This window comes from Tremella mesenterica, assembly GCF_000271645.1.
Source record: "Tremella mesenterica DSM 1558 unplaced genomic scaffold TREMEscaffold_1, whole genome shotgun sequence".
NCBI lineage: Eukaryota > Fungi > Basidiomycota > Tremellomycetes > Tremellales > Tremellaceae > Tremella > Tremella mesenterica.
This window is the reverse complement of record NW_006711225.1, coordinates 1,787,793-1,802,633: the sequence shown is the minus strand read 5'-3', so window position 1 is coordinate 1,802,633 and position 14,841 is coordinate 1,787,793. Positions and strand designations below refer to the sequence as shown.

Here is a 14,841-nt window from a genome sequence, read left to right as displayed (position 1 = left end):
TGTTGGGACATAGACATTCTGGGAATTCGGGAAGTGGGAGTGGTTATGGTCAACTTTATGGGACATCACCTGGTGTGGGCGGTAGTGGTGGGTATTCCCCAAATTCGGGGTATGTGGGTCAAGGAGGTTATGAGCAAGGAGGATATGGAGGCCAGAATGGGTCAGGAGGGGGTTATGTTTCGGGTTATGGACCGCAGAGGTGAGAAGCATCGGAGGTATATCTATCGGAGTTGGACATCGAGGTTGGAGTGGAAAAGGAGGGATAGATCTTTTACTTGGGCACATCCTGCAATGTTGGGTTGAATGTAGCATAATCTTGTATGCACATGGGGTCATCTTGGCAGCATGAATGGGCTCTGTATGATTGTAGGGGCAGATTGCATTATAGCATTGATGCATTACCTCTACCAAGGCTGCCACCTCCTGTAGACATCAGGTTTTCCGCATGAAATTGATCCCGTTCCCGCAATGGAGGAACGTAGTTCAGTAGGCAACTTTCCACACGTTCAACTTTGGGTCTGAATGACCTCTGTACCCAGCTTCACCTCCTTCCCAGAGCTCAACCTTCCTCGGAAGCCGGGAAGGGCCGGTAGGGACAGGGATGGTATAGAAGCCGGTCCTTCGAGACACTCGTCCAGTCGTCGTCGTGCCAAGGACAGCGGTAAAAGGCGTCGGAGGGGTAGCTTGGAAGATGGTCAAGAAGTCGAGGATGGGCAGGAAAGTCGTCATCAGAGTGAGTACAGGAGAAGGGATAAAAAACGTCAGCGGGAAGATGAAAATGGTCTACAATATGAGCCAGCGACCGAACGGTCAAAGCAGCAGGACGAGAATCGGCGAAAAAGTCACAGAGATGATATCGAACGAGATAGAAATCATAAGAGCGACAAGCATCAATTTCGGGAAGAGAGAGATGGACATGAGACACGTCATAGAGAAGCGAAGAAAGATAGGGGATACAGAGATGAGATCAAGGAGAAAGAAGAGAAAGAACGTAAAAGGGAGAAAGAACGAGCCGAAGCTTTAGATTTGATAAGAGGTGATGTCAAGGTTAAGGTGGTCAAACGGGAAGAAGATGGGGTACCATGGTATGAATCCGCTAGTGGTCATGCGCGGCTTGAGCGAGTCCATACTCAACACTCTTCTGAATATCATGTGAGTTTACCCAGCTTTGAAGACAATGAGGGTTTTGTTGATGAACAGTCGAACGGGACGACTTCTTATGTGGATACCACAGGAGATCGAGATGCTTTACGATACAATTTATCTTCTTCTCATAATCCACCAAGATACAAGAGAGATGGTGGTGAGTGTCCCTCATTCTCCGTGGCACCCACACGATAGCCAAGAGCATCTTGAAAGTACGAGCGCTTATGGACAGGTGGAAAGGTATTAGGATTGAACGAAGGTATTCGGATTGTCTTTTCCAAAGATCGGTCCGAGAAGGGTGTTGAGATATCTCCACTTGGTAGACCTTACGTACGTGTCTTCTGGCATATGCTCAGACCTTAGATTGTGGGCATGCTGATGGATAGATACCTCGATATACAAAGCATTCCGTCGAAGAGAATCAAGGAAGATTCTTCTTACTCCCTTCCACGGAAAACTCTTTTGATCATACTGCAAACTTCATACTCGTTTCTGCACCTCGACAAAGTGATGACTCTGATATACCCGCTTACCGGGCTATCACCCGACAACCTAACGAGGGAGACGATACGGAGCTTATCGACAAAGAGCTTGAGGGACTATCGACAAAAGAAGATCAGATTCGACAACGTATCATCGAAACAGAACGTCATCTTGCCGATCATCCAGAAGATATCAAAGCTTGGATAAGATATTCCACACTTCGACATGGTACAACACAAAACAAACATTCCAATTCTGATCCAGTGGATATTTCTCAATTACCCATCACTCGAGCTAATGCGGAAATCACACTTTCCATCTTGGACAAAGCTCTCGATGCTCATCCCAATAACATGCGTTCGACTGAACTTCATATCGCGTATCTTCGCGCGGCAGAAGTATTCTGGTCACCTGCTCAAATTACTGAGCGATGGAAGAATGTCATTCGAGCTTTAGGAGAGGCGAACGAGCAAATGGAAGAAGGGTCAGATGTGGATATGATGATGTTATGGTTAGGGTATATCGATTGGAGAGAAGGTCAGGGATTCTCGAAAGATGATTCTGGGGAAAGAGGAGGGGTGGATGAGGTGATTGAGGTTTTTATCGAATGTCTTGAGTATCTTAGATTTGAGTGGTGGAGTGAGTTGAACTTCTCTTCCAGCACAACGAGGTTATTGATGTAGAACAGAAACGAAGAAACTCGGTACGGAAGAAAATCAGATTTATCTACTCTTACGAGCTTGTCTTTTTCTCAAGCTATCAGGGTATACAGAAAGGGCAACTGCTATATTCCAGGCAATGATGGAAATGTAAGTCAAATGTGTGAAGTGCTTACAATTGACTGACATGACAGCACCTTCTTCAAGCCGGATTATCTCCGACCTTCTTTCGACGCTGATCTGACCTGGTTCCGACGCTTGTCCTCGGAATTCGAGACTTTTTGGGATACCGAAGCTCCTCGGATTGGCGAACCCGGTGCCGTCGGTTGGCGCAACACTTCAAGTGGAATAGCACCACCAAGCACCAACACATTTCCTTCGCAGTCGCAATCGTCAGACTCTCTGGAAAGATGGCTAGAAGCTGAACGACAAGCTGAATCGGTCTTTTCACTCCCTGGTCGCGCTTCTAACCTCGACGACGAAGAAGATCCCTTCCGAGTTGTATTGTTCTCTGACATTCAACCTTTCCTCACATTCATCCGGACGCCTTCTGCTCGTTTACAACTCATTTACGCTTATCTCTCTTTTCTAGGTCTACCTTTCACCCCTTCTGATGTCCCATCAAGTGCACCGTCAAACCTCGATCCTAAACTCAACTGGAGCATTCTGCACAATGACGCCCTTCGGACTTCTTTTTGGCCACCACGTCAAACCAACATTCGTCGATTACCATGGCAAACTGTGGGAGGAGAACCTATGGAACCTGAAACCCGATCTCCTCTCGAAATTCCCTTTCCGTGTCCTGTGAGATGTTGGACACAAGGTAGAGAAACAATGTTCGCTCCTACACACGACTGGTTCCGTATCCTCGACAACTCTGGCGTACAACATATCAACTTTGAAGTTGCCAAAAGAACAATGGAACTGTTGCGTCCTCAGATTCCTGACCCTTCTTTCACACAAGCCATGTTTGCTTTGGAAGCTGCTATCTCACCGAAGAGTGCTGTCAAAACCGCCAAGAATGTTTTATCCCAAGATAGAGACAATCTCATGTTATGGGACGGTTATGCTCGATTGGAATATCAACGTGGTAATCTTCCTTCTGCTCGATCAGTCTACATCACAGCATTGCGAGCGGCTTTACAGAGAACGGGCGAGGTCGATCAAGATGACGTGCTTGATCTATGGGCAAGCTGGGCAGAGTTGGAATTCGATTCTAATTGCAAGGAGAGATGCCTACATGTGATTTGTATGTCGGTAAATCCCAACGATGAAGTCTTGGCCAGTTATGCCCGATCTTCCGATACATCAATATCTGCACCATCATCTATCAATATGCTCAAAACTCGTCAGGTGAGCTGTCAAGCTCCCTTCTTTCGCATCAGCTTACCAAGTAGTATCTTTCGTCTTACAGTCCATCCTCTCAATCTCATCTGATCCTTTCAACTCTGTTCGCTTATCACACCGACGGAATCGACAATGTCATCAAGATTGTTATGCAATACATGGAAACGCTCCCTCAAGGCGGAGCGGAAGTCGAAAGCGCTGTACAATTTTTATGTAAAATTCTTCACGTCCATCGTTCTCGTTTACCAACCCCAGCATCTGTGCTTAGGGATATATTGGAAAACGCCATCGTGATGTTTCCCAACAACACACAGTTTCTCTCGCTTTATCTGTATGGTGAGATGGGAGGAAGAGTCTATGGGAGGGTTCAAAACCTGATAGGACAAATGCTCACTTCGAACGAAAGTGTGATTGGATATTTGTGGGCAGTTTGGGCGGAAGGAATATTAGGCAGCAGAACTCTCTGGGATAAAGGAGGTGGTGAGAGAGTTAGGTTGGTACTTGACAAGGCTGTCAATTCGCAAGTGTAAGTCAATCTCTTCTTCACAGACATTAACGAGTGCTATATTCATGGGAGATGCCCTTGTGTTTCTTCATGGAAGAGGACAGACTATGTTTGCTTGTCACACGCCGATACAACGGAGTGCAGGATAACAGGTGTGGCGGACGACGGAGAATCGTACTGATGGACAGGGGAAGACATTGCGTAGCTTTGTGGAGGTTATACATTGACTTCGAGGCTTTAAAAGGTCGCGGTAGCAACGCAAAGTCATTGTGTACCCGAGCGGTAGCTATCAATGGGGGCTGCAAAGGTAAGTCGGATTGTCATTATTCTCAAAGTCCTCTTCACGTCATTATCATGGGCTCAAGTTGCCGGTAGAGGATTATGGGTTGTTACTGACGAAGAAGAACTCTACCTCTTACCCTTCTCCCCACTCCTACGTCCTCTATTCACCACCCGTGAGCTGAAACAATGGGCGGAACTCATGGTCGAGCGAGGGATCAGAGTACGTATCCCCCCCGAGGAGTATTGGGAACAAGATGAATCGGAAATGGATATGTTACCGGAGGATGAGGAATTGCAAGATGATGAGTTGGGTTTTTTGAGGGAAAGACAAGAGTTGAAACCTTATTGAGATGTTGTATGCATGATGATGCTTATTTTGTCTTTCCTTGTATCATGTAGCATGTAGCCGTTTGGGGATGTCCTTATAACTCCCTCAAGTAAGTGAAGTACTCACCGTCCATCACCGCGTGCCGGGGGCCGGGGGAGGGACGATTGTCAGTTTCCGACGGAATGTCACCAAGGGGCGTCATAAAGCTGCTTGAAACCACTCAACTTTGGTTGCAACACGACACATCAGACTTGTTCAACATTATCATGTCCGCCAACGCTCCATTACTCTCTGCTACTATAGAACCAGATGAAGAAGCTCCTATAAGGTCTCAAATACCCACAGGGAAAATTGGAGATAATACTAATTCTAATCCCAGTAGAAGAGAACCGGTGTTGCTAGTCCCTGGTGCTCCGGCCAGAGGTAGACCCGATGGTGGTGTAGCGGAAGAAGGTGGTATTGTGAGTTATTTATTGTGTTGTTTTCAACCCGTCACCTTCTATCTTGGTCTATCCTACTTTATCTTCGTCCATCACACACACACTTTCTATCATGTGGCAGAAAACTATGGTCAGATACTTGACATGATGAAGAAAAAGAAAAAGAAAGAGAGAGCTAAGATCAGACGGGGATATTGAAACAATCTTCACATCCTCTCTCTTTAATCTTTCTGTATTTCTTCCGATCAGCAGCTATAGCCGTTTATGTATTGTGTGGTTTCTGTGAGTCTCCTTCACCCCCTCTATCCTTTATTCGCCCCCCCAGACTTGACACAGGCTGATTAAAAAGTTACTGATAATTACGTCCTGAGCGTATGTTCCTTTCATCTATCCATCTATCAGCCACTGACAAAATCCTCCATGATGTCGAGGAGGACACGGGGGAATGTTGAAAAGAGATTGATTTGAGCTGACGGAAAGATCGTCGTGGTGGTCGTTTTACTCTCGTTGGATTTCTGGAACACGAGGAATGTTGCCGGAAGGACTTTGGTTGGTTTGAGATATTGGAATGAAGTGGATGAAGAGGGGGAGAGTTCTTGGGTTTTTGAAAGTCGGGATGTGAGTTGTTTCTCAATTCGTGTGTGTGCGCCTAATCTTGGGGTACTTTATGCCAAATTTCCCCTCGATCTTACCAGACAGATGCCCCGTCACTATCCCGATTGGAATGCTGAGGGTCGTGCTCATAATTTCAATTGGGATAGTAATGGATATCTATCATACCATGACTGTTCCTCACCTGACCAGGAACTATAAATGAGTGTTCCCGCTGACAAGCAGCCATCGAGACCTGCAAATCCTATCGATGCCAAGTGAGTTGGAATTACTCCCAGTCGCCTGACTGACTTTAGGATGTTTTGGATAGCTCTCTACGCTTATCCTCTCGGTTGGCTGGTTTTATTCGTCGTATCTCTCTTCGACTTTAGTCTTTCGTCAGTGTCTCTCATGGTCCACTCACTCTTCGTCTCAAACTCAACCCGTCATATTACCCGGGACTATTGGGAATGCTGACCGACAGATTCATCCCCATCGTCCTCCTCGCTCTAGTCTTCAACCTGTCCAATCTCGTCGGTTTCATGTGAGTCATCCTTCTCGCGATTCATTCTCGGTTGACGAATTAGATATGCCGACCGGGATGCTCAAAAACGCTGGGCGTCCAATATGGCCTCTAGCAATTTGATGAATTTCAGTCTTGGTGGACTAGGTGGTCAGATGATGGGTAGGGTAGTGACGACTGGACTTGGTCGTTTGTTAGGATAGGCAAATCATTGCATGCATATTCATTCATTCGGATCCATTCTTCTTATCGATTTTTGCCTTTCCAATGCCTTGAACAGGGCAATATCATCTTCTGAGATTCTGTTCTGGCATCACACCGAATTGTCTACGAGTGGTGAAAACATTTGATGCTTTTTCCCCGCTCACTGGAGGAGCAGGAATGTTATTCTGTTTCGTTTTAGCCACTCCCATCCAATATCCAGCCCAATACTGAGCGGCTAAAGCGTAACCCATAGCGTCTTCAACTGATATACCTTCTGTGGATTCAACTCCATAAGTAGGTATTTGTGGGGGTATGTGATCCCATTCAACGTCTGGTCGTATTTGAGGTTCTTGATACAAATCTCGTTCTTCTTCGTCTTCCACAAGAAGGCCGGGGTTTGGTGGGGGTGATTGGGGCATGTAAGTAGGAGAAGATCTTCGTTGACGAGGGATGTTATTTGAGGTGATTGGTTGGATATTTGATTCGGGGGCGGGGGCGTAGGGATTGGTAGTAGGTTGTATGAGACCATTGGGCTTTGTTTTGGGTTTGGAGGTTTTTTGTCTTTTGGCAGAAGGTAGAGAGTTCTTTTCGACTGCTTGAACTTTAGATTGAGAAGTAGGAGTATACCATCTATCCTATCAGTTTTGTTGTTATTAAAATGGAAAAGATGTGAATCACTCGAGATGATCTTCTTTCACACCGGGTAAAGGCTTGCCTAAAGCTAATGCGGCGGTAGCTTTGTCCAACCAACTTCCAGGTCCGGGATGATGCAACTGTCCATTAGCGTCATCCCACAGCGATGGAGTATTTGTAAGGATAGCAGGAAAGAGAGATGAAAGAGAGGATACATGGATGATAGTGGAGAGCAGACGGATGAGAGAGGAGATTTAAGAGAAGCTGGGACATACGTGGAACTCTTCCATGGCAGCATCGTACATTCTCACCAACTCTCTATCATCCCACGCTCCCGATCCAGATAACGATACTTGAACAGTGTCATTTTCATGTTCTTCTTCGCTTTCGAAGGAAGAAGAAGAGGCTGAAGAGGAGGAAGAATCTAATGACATGTCGGAGGCAGAGTCTGGTTGTGGAGGATTGACAGGCATGGTGTAAAGTGCCTACAGTAGTAGTATCAGAGTAACAGGAGCATGGAGGTCAAGTGAATCTTTTTCTTGTTGGTAGAGGGGTGTTGCAAAGGCGAAACGTGGTTCCCACGTGGACAGATAGGAATCGCCACCCATCCTGTACTTACTCTGCTCCTCTCAACGTCATACCCCGTTCAACATCCACCACCTTTCCCTTTCACCATCTAACATCCCCTTCAAGTCCTCTAACACACATCTTCAACATCTTATCACCATGTCCAGTCTACCACAATACTACAACATTTTGGTGAGCTCCCTATTCCTCGCTGTATCATCAAGCTCACAGTCGCAGAACGTACCTCAGACGGCAACAGCGTTGGTTTCCTTCCACGAGTCACGACCCACCATCATATCTGACGACCAGTGATGAAGTCCGAGCTGCATACAAAAGAGAATCATTGAGAACTCATCCGGATAGATTACCAGGGAATGCTACTCCTGTCGAACGTCGAAGAGCCACCGAGAGATTTGTACGTCTCATCAGCCCCATCCACATTTTGAAACTATCATTGATATTCAGCAAGCGGTATCAGACGCGTATTACATTCTTTCTGACCCCGTTAGAAGAGCCGAATATGACGCATTGTTCAGATCACAACCCGCTTCAGCTTTCACAGACGATACAGCCAGCGAAGCGGAACAAGAAAAAGCAAGTAGTTCGTTCTTTCAAAACTTCTCGCAATTCTTCAACAATGCCACTGGGACTCCTGGGGCGGCTGGTACAGGAACGGGAGGAGGACCAGGTCAGAGACCCGATGCTCATAATGTTTTTGGGGACGTGTTCGAGGAAATGTTGGCTCCTGAAGTGGCGCATGTGAGACCTTGGTGGTCTTGGGCTGGAGGAGCTGCGGGCAGTGTTATGGGATATATCGTGGCGAATGTTCCTGGGGCCATTGCTGGAGGTGGGTCATATCTGATCGTTTCTTCTATCCTCGGATCTTAACTTTGTCCCAACTTGTCGCTCTTCTTTTCATCCCAGTTCGTGGGGCTCATCCAAGAGGGATGATATTCATTCGTCGTTGCCTGAATCATGCAACGCTTGCTTACCTTTCCGACATCTCCTCAACGAAGCTTACTCTGGTCGCGGATCACTGACGCTCAGGTTTTGCGGGAAACAGATTGGGCGCCATCAGAGATGCAAAAGGCAAGAGTGTCGCTCAGGTTTTTGGTAGTTTACAGGGAAATCAAAAAGCCGAGGTGAGCTCTTGATTTTGTAGCTGGGAGATGGTGTCTGAGGAGCCGTGTCGAGGAAGAGAAGAGTCGTCCGGGACAAGCAGACATGCTGACCTACAGATCTTACGTGCACTGGCCTTCAAAGTGTTGGGAAGTATGGGGTGAAACTGGATATGACTTGCGACTGAACAAGATATATAAATCGTCCATGCTATGTCTGACATTGTCCATTATCTATGACCATGTATTTGAGTAAAACGTTGTGCAACTTTGGCTCTTCGGAAACTCTCAAAATACACTATGACTGATCGATGTCGAGATGAACGATCCCATCTTGCAGAGTCGCCTTCACCCTAGTCATCAGCTTCTAGCTACGGAGATATAAAATGTTAATGAACTCACTTTGATAGATCTTGCACCACCCAATTCGCTCCCGCATGTTCCATCTGTGTTCGTGTGTGCGAAGTACACAGACCGAGGACTTTGCAACCTGCCGCCACGCCGGCCTTGACTCCTGAAGGAGCGTCTTCAACTACGAGGCCTGTAGTCAATTTACACGTTTCTTTTTCCCATTTCAACACACTCGATGTCCCTATAGCCTAACAATTACAAGATTCAGAGACATTCCTTATACAAGGATGCCACTATCGAAGGCAACGGAGAAATACGAGCGTAAGATAATGGATAAAACGACAAGACACAATTGTGAAGAAACACCCACAATCAGTCGGATCCAATCCTAACATTTCAGCACCTTTGAGATAAGGTTCCGGATGAGGTTTCCCTTTGGTCACATCGTTGGCCGTGACGAAAGTCGGAGGGATAGGTATACCGGCTGTTGGTAATGCGGCAGAAGCGTATGTGTTCGTAGCTTTTCTATCAGCCTTTCCTCCTCTATATCTCTCCAAGGTTTGTTAAAAACGCACCAGAGGTAACGACGGCATATAGGGGATTTGAACTTTGCTGTAACTGATATTATCAGTCTCCATGCATGACAAGTTTCACTAGGCCTAACAAAAATGCATCGTCTGAAAAGATATGTAAACGAGAAACGAGCAGAGTAAGAGAGGAGGAAAGGGAGAAGAGAACTTACAACAGACAAAAACTCGTTGACACCTGGTAAAACAACCAATCCAGTCTTTCCTTCCGATTGTAACCTTTTGGCCTCAGTGACGATCATTCCTTCGAAGAAATCGGTGGCTTCTTCTAATCCTTGTTGATCTGTCAAACCACACCATTTCCGAAGATTATCTATTGTTCTTACACCATGAGATGCTGATAGGTCAATTCTTATTTTTCCTCCGTTTGAGGGTCATCAAGCCCACGTGGATAGTACGTACGGGAAGCGGAGAGATAGAAGATAAGGAAGAGATGGATGAATGTTGGGAAAGCTAGATGGTGTGTTCATTGGAGGTTGGAGGTATCACTCACTCTTCAAAACCTCGTGAAGATCAAGGTTGTATTCTTGTGCAAAGTACTCCCATGTAGCCAATACTGCTGGCGTGGACTCTACGGATCAGTCCAGACACTCGTATGCAGTTCATTTGAGACTGAATGGTGGATATGACCCACCTATCAACGTCCCATCCATATCGAACAATACCCCTCTGATGGTGGTCTCTGCTGTGCTTGACATGTTTCTGGCCTGAGATTCGGTCTGCTCACTTCAAGTCAAGGTAGTTTAAAAATGTCCAAGGGAAAAAGAGAAGACGAAAGATTGGCCCGGACGGGAAGGGAAGGTTCGGTGATCGGACCGACGGAACCAATCGCGGTTCAACCATGCGGATGTGCTCCAGTTGTAACTCGATGCAACATGATTCGTGCCATCTTATCGCTCGAGTACATGCCTCTACCTCTTGTATGCACACTCTACTCTCCACCGGCTGCATCGACACTAGATATTCCAGAATTGGACGGATGGACTACCAGGTTCACTGACCTCACATCGCTCTTTACTCCACCCTTCCTTCTCCCCTTCTGCCAGCACAGCCTCTGCTTCTTTCTGTGAGACCACGTAACACTCCTCCAGCCTGAGTGACCGTTTGAGGTAAGGCACCAGAGCTGACAATGCGTCCAGTTCGGAGAAGGCCAGAGATCGTCCGAAGGCTGCTTTGCCCGTAGCGAGTACTTTTTTCTGGACATCATCAGCTTGATCCCTTTTACTAGCAATGATGATTGACTGATCAGAGTGAGGTGAATCTCAATGCGGTACAAGTCTCAAGATTGAATGATGCAACGGATGAATTTCAGACCAAGACCTACCTTGAAATTTTGACAGAAAGGCATGGCTTTCTTGTCCTTTATCAGGCCCTCCTTTTCCAACTCGCTTCTCATCTTAGCCTCATCCACCGTGTTGTCCGCTTCATTCCAGCATCTTTTCACCAGCTCTACACACCGGTTCTGCCACTCTGGAAACTCCGTGGCCACGTATACTCTCGCACATTTCGGTTTACTTGGGTCAAAGGTCACACCAGCCGTTTTACCCTTGCCTTTCTTCTTCGCCATGGCTGCTTCCGCAGACCGCATGTTGTCCACGATCCCCCTCTGATACTCTGCTTTCTGCAGTGTTGTCGGATCGACAGGTGCCGAAGGCTGGGGGAACTTGGCAAGCTGGACAGTGGTGGTCTCACCGAGGATCTTACGCCAAACGTATTCCGAGAAGTGGGGGGTAAAGGGGGCGATGAGAAGGGCATTGATCCGGACGTAATCGAGTACGAGGTCACGATGCATGCCCGGACCACCATTATCGGGATCAGAAGCCAGGCGGTACCAGTTGCGAGAGTTTTCAAAGTCGTACAGTCCGCTCTTGAGGGCATTTTTGAACTCCATACTGAAGAGTTAGCACTGGGAGCGGGATTTTGACAGAGACAACACACCGATCGTAGGCGGCGTAGCAAGTCTCGATATGTGAGTCCATTTCAGTTCGGAAAGTCTTGTCAAAGTCGTTGTATGGACCAGCACGCAGAGTCCCTTCCGACTTCTTCATGTCCTGTTGAGATCAGCGCAGCTCACACCTGATAGGTTTAATGGACTCACCTCGGCCCACAAGCATGCCGTATGTAGACGCAGGATGGCAGCATTGGCGACAGTCTCCTCGAAGCTGGGCGTCAGCTTGTGCAGGATATGAGATAGAAGACCCACTTGGCATCGGTGATGTCATCACCTGCATCGGCTAATGTCAGACGCATGGCGTCCGCGCCATATTTTTTGGTAGCCTCGTGCATGGTCAAGAAATTGCCCGTACTCTTGCTCATCTTTTTCCCGTTCAGCATCAGGTGTCCGTTTGTCCGCACAGCCTTGGGCCACAGATTCTCGGGGAAAAGAGCTACATGATTGTAGATGAAGAATGTCAAGTGATTAGGGATTAGATCTTTGCCGGAAGAGCGGATGTCAAGAGGGTAGTAGTAGTTGAAGTGGTATTTGAGTTGAGCAAGTTTCTCCGCAGGGATATCAGAAGCGGGCAAGTCCGTCTGTCCAAGGACGTAGTCCCAAACTTCATCGGTCATCTGTTCAGGTGTGATACCCAGCAATCCAGGCTCCTTGCCGAACATGTCTTTGTGTAGTAAATTCGCTACGGTGTAGTAGGCCATGTAGATTGTCGAATCTGATAACGATTCGACGAGGACTGAAGGATCCCACGGTAACTTGGAGCCAAGACCGTACGACCTGGCGCACGCCCATTGCACCAACCAGTTCAAAACCGCCTCGAAAGCGTTACGCGTTTCAGGAATATAGGTCTCCATACGGGAGAGCAATCTAGAGTCAGCACTGTTCAAAGTCCATTCACTCACTTTTCTGCCTGAGCCTTCCAGCTTGGCTCCCCATAGTCCATATACCACTGATCTACCAAGGCCACCACACAGACATCATTACTGCGTGATATGACCTCACTCTCCGGCTCCGCGTACGCCACAGCAAGACCTTGCTCTATCATTTGCTGTCGGACTTTGGGTTTGGCATCGACCACGGGTAGACCCTTGAAATCGCCCACGAGCATGGTGCCACTGTAGAAGCCCTCCTTGTAAGCAAGGTCTTTGGCCTCAGCGAGCTGTTTGATATCTCTTTGTGATTGAATTTTCAGTTCCTTGCAGAGGACTTCGGCTGCCATATCACCGTACTTGGGAGTCGACAGTACAGGAATAGGATCCACCGCCGCCCATTCAGGCTTGATCTTGTACATTTCAGGCTTCTTTCGCAGATCCATCAAAGTGCGGTAGTCATCAGGCGAGTCGGACGGTACAGAAGTGACAACGCCGGTACCCTACTCAGGTCAGCTTATCGTTTTCGACAAAATGAAGCTGACCTTGGTTGCCAGAACACCTTCCATCGGCAGAACATACACCTCCTTCACGATCCCGAACGGAGGTGCAACCTTCGTCCCCACCAGCTCGGCCCCTGTAACATCGACGACCTTGTTGAAAACCCCCTTCGGTCGGTCAAATGTTCCCTGGAAGGCCATATTGCGGGCAGCCCGCTCAGTGACGAGGAATAGTTCAGATTCCGACGCCTCATACAGTCCATACTTGAGTCCAGTGCCTACGAAGCAGTTTGTCTGACCATACCTGTGGATCAGCCTCCGGGTTTCGTCACTAAAGGGGATTACTTTGCTCACATGGTTTCAGGTCGCAGAGTGGCGGCAACCAAGTAGACCGACTTGCCTCCGGCAGCTTGTTTGACATCACTGGAGACATCGGGCCCCCACTCAAGCATTTCCATCTTGACTGCAGTATACTCCTGGGGGTTGACGGCTTCACCGCTGGCTCGGTCGTGATCCATGCATGGTTGACCATCCTTGGGTGAATAAACCGTATAGCGTTCGCCGAATTTGATCTTGTTCATATCGTGAAGACGATTCATTTGCCATCGGATAAAGCTGTCGTAGTATGGATTGAGGTCGGCTAAAGGTCAGCATTGATCTGGCTACTGACGGGCGAGACGTACTCGTTAAAAATTGTCTTCGCCAGTCTATCCTTGCCCCCAGCTCGATCAGATCGGACTTGGCGATGGGTGGAAAGTAATGCAACCAGTACACCGGGTCTGCAAACTTTTTGATCTCATCTCTAGGAACTCCGACGAGGTCCAGGATTTGGAATTGATAAGTGAGGCCGGTGGATTTGGCATTCAATTTGCCCTTCTTGGCCTTTGATGGATCGATGGATTCCAGGGCTCTGGCAGGGGCGGGAGTGGGGAGTTTCGGCTGGGCGATGGCAGCATCTGGGTCATCCTCTGAATAGCCAGAGAAGTCTTCTCCAAACATCTCCATCTCCCTTATGAGCTTATCCGCCGAGGCCTGAAAGTCAGCTCGAGGTCACATTCCTGGTCATGAGGCATATGTATGACTTACTCTTATGGGCATGCCAGTAGCGTGGTAACCAAGAGGAAAGAGTACGTTCTTCCCTCGCATACGTTCGAAACCAGCGGCAAACTCCATCTTACTTATTGTGAAAGCGTGCCCTAGATGTAGAGTGCCGTTCATATATGGGTATGCAAATGTTCCGAACCATTTTGGATATTTGGCACGGACCTGGTCCATGGACTGACCGGATGTGAAGAAGTCTACGTATGACTTGACGCCTTCAGGAAGAGGAGGGGGATCAGAGTTGAATATGCCGGAGGACTGCCATGTTTCTTGAGCAGATTTTTCGAGCTCAATGAGATAATCTCGTTTGTCGGTCTGATCTCGTCAGCGAGAGGCCATGAGTTAAACAGGTAAAGCCTGACCTTCTCCATGACGACGACCTGACCGGCCATAGCAGCATGGTTGATGGCGGCCGCCATGTTGTTTGAAGTGTGGGAAGAGGTGTGGTGGGGTCTTGCAAGGTGGTGGTTGAACGCTCGAAATGGAGCGGAGGGCCAGAAGGATGATGACCTAACAGGTAACAAGACTGGCGCGGAACGCAACACAAATGGTGGAATGGTGAGGAAAGATAAATGTTCAAGTTCTCTGGCTAAACCTGGCAGATATATATGACGAATGCGAGGTTCAATACGCAATAGACATGTCGAGTCGAAGAT

The 14,841-nt window shown here is 47.7% G+C and overlaps 6 protein-coding genes across 6 annotated transcripts; 3 read left to right on the top strand and 3 right to left on the bottom strand.

The window, feature by feature from the left end:
- Positions 1–522: 522 nt before the first annotated feature.
- On the top strand, positions 523–4,771 carry TREMEDRAFT_26535 (uncharacterized protein; the record flags this gene model as incomplete). The annotated part of the gene is made up of 8 exons (XM_007000707.1): positions 523–1,303; positions 1,379–1,476; positions 1,533–2,268; positions 2,369–2,438; positions 2,483–3,641; positions 3,686–4,161; positions 4,329–4,447; positions 4,545–4,771. The coding sequence occupies 8 exons, from the start codon at positions 523–525 to the stop codon at positions 4,769–4,771; spliced, it is 3,666 nt and encodes a 1,221-aa protein (XP_007000769.1).
- Positions 4,772–5,378: 607 nt separating this feature from the next.
- On the top strand, positions 5,379–6,507 carry TREMEDRAFT_25430 (uncharacterized protein; the record flags this gene model as incomplete). The annotated part of the gene is made up of 7 exons (XM_007000567.1): positions 5,379–5,472; positions 5,540–5,562; positions 5,671–5,808; positions 6,028–6,059; positions 6,099–6,179; positions 6,266–6,325; positions 6,369–6,507. Coding segments are annotated over 7 exons (567 nt in total), but the record flags the coding sequence as incomplete, so codon positions are not given.
- On the bottom strand, positions 6,502–7,645 carry TREMEDRAFT_70708 (uncharacterized protein). The gene is made up of 3 exons (XM_007001959.1): positions 7,417–7,645; positions 7,187–7,281; positions 6,502–7,138 (listed from the first exon to the last, which is right to left on the bottom strand). Exons 1-3 carry the CDS (start codon positions 7,612–7,614, stop codon positions 6,592–6,594), a joined length of 840 nt encoding a protein of 279 aa, XP_007002021.1. The 5' UTR covers positions 7,615–7,645; the 3' UTR covers positions 6,502–6,591.
- Positions 7,646–7,867: 222 nt separating this feature from the next.
- TREMEDRAFT_26732 (uncharacterized protein) lies at positions 7,868–8,991 on the top strand (the record flags this gene model as incomplete). The annotated part of the gene is made up of 6 exons (XM_007000726.1): positions 7,868–7,900; positions 7,946–7,968; positions 8,018–8,123; positions 8,174–8,555; positions 8,756–8,850; positions 8,947–8,991. 6 exons carry the CDS (start codon positions 7,868–7,870, stop codon positions 8,989–8,991), a joined length of 684 nt encoding a protein of 227 aa, XP_007000788.1.
- Positions 8,992–9,008: 17 nt separating this feature from the next.
- Positions 9,009–10,513, bottom strand: TREMEDRAFT_36663 (uncharacterized protein). The gene is made up of 7 exons (XM_007000774.1): positions 10,399–10,513; positions 10,258–10,335; positions 9,920–10,101; positions 9,753–9,795; positions 9,548–9,697; positions 9,229–9,367; positions 9,009–9,179 (listed from the first exon to the last, which is right to left on the bottom strand). The coding sequence occupies exons 1-7, from the start codon at positions 10,460–10,462 to the stop codon at positions 9,125–9,127; spliced, it is 711 nt and encodes a 236-aa protein (XP_007000836.1). The 5' UTR covers positions 10,463–10,513; the 3' UTR covers positions 9,009–9,124.
- A 173-nt stretch (positions 10,514–10,686) lies between these two features.
- Positions 10,687–14,592, bottom strand: TREMEDRAFT_70706 (uncharacterized protein). The gene is made up of 11 exons (XM_007001958.1): positions 14,548–14,592; positions 14,171–14,500; positions 13,768–14,116; positions 13,439–13,724; positions 13,130–13,388; positions 12,618–13,087; positions 11,968–12,582; positions 11,863–11,926; positions 11,703–11,815; positions 11,089–11,656; positions 10,687–10,960 (listed from the first exon to the last, which is right to left on the bottom strand). Exons 1-11 carry the CDS (start codon positions 14,575–14,577, stop codon positions 10,721–10,723), a joined length of 3,324 nt encoding a protein of 1,107 aa, XP_007002020.1. The 5' UTR covers positions 14,578–14,592; the 3' UTR covers positions 10,687–10,720.
- Positions 14,593–14,841: the final 249 nt, after the last annotated feature.

Bases quoted from the DNA above. Each gene is read 5' to 3' on its own strand.
- TREMEDRAFT_70708 (XM_007001959.1), bottom strand. From the start codon at position 7,614: ATGCCTGTCAATCCTCCACAACCAGACTCTGCCTCCGACATGTCATTA. The intron at 7,282-7,416 runs GTATGTCCCAGC...GCTAATGGACAG, and splicing joins CTGCCATGGAAGAGTTCCAC to TTGCATCATCCCGGACCTGG. The intron at 7,139-7,186 runs GTGATTCACATC...CTGATAGGATAG, and splicing joins GTGAAAGAAGATCATCTCGA to ATGGTATACTCCTACTTCTC.
- TREMEDRAFT_36663 (XM_007000774.1), bottom strand. From the start codon at position 10,462: ATGTCAAGCACAGCAGAGACCACCATCAGAGGGGTATTGTTCGATATG. The intron at 10,102-10,257 runs GTGAGTGATACC...TTGACCTATCAG, and splicing joins TCTTCACGAGGTTTTGAAGA to CATCTCATGGTGTAAGAACA. The intron at 9,698-9,752 runs GTGCGTTTTTAA...CTGATAGAAAAG, and splicing joins ATATGCCGTCGTTACCTCTG to CTACGAACACATACGCTTCT.
- TREMEDRAFT_70706 (XM_007001958.1), bottom strand. From the start codon at position 14,577: ATGGCCGGTCAGGTCGTCGTCATGGAGAAG. The intron at 14,501-14,547 runs GTCAGGCTTTAC...TGACGAGATCAG, and splicing joins AGGTCGTCGTCATGGAGAAG to ACCGACAAACGAGATTATCT. The intron at 11,816-11,862 runs GTGAGTCCATTA...TGATCTCAACAG, and splicing joins CGGCATGCTTGTGGGCCGAG to GACATGAAGAAGTCGGAAGG.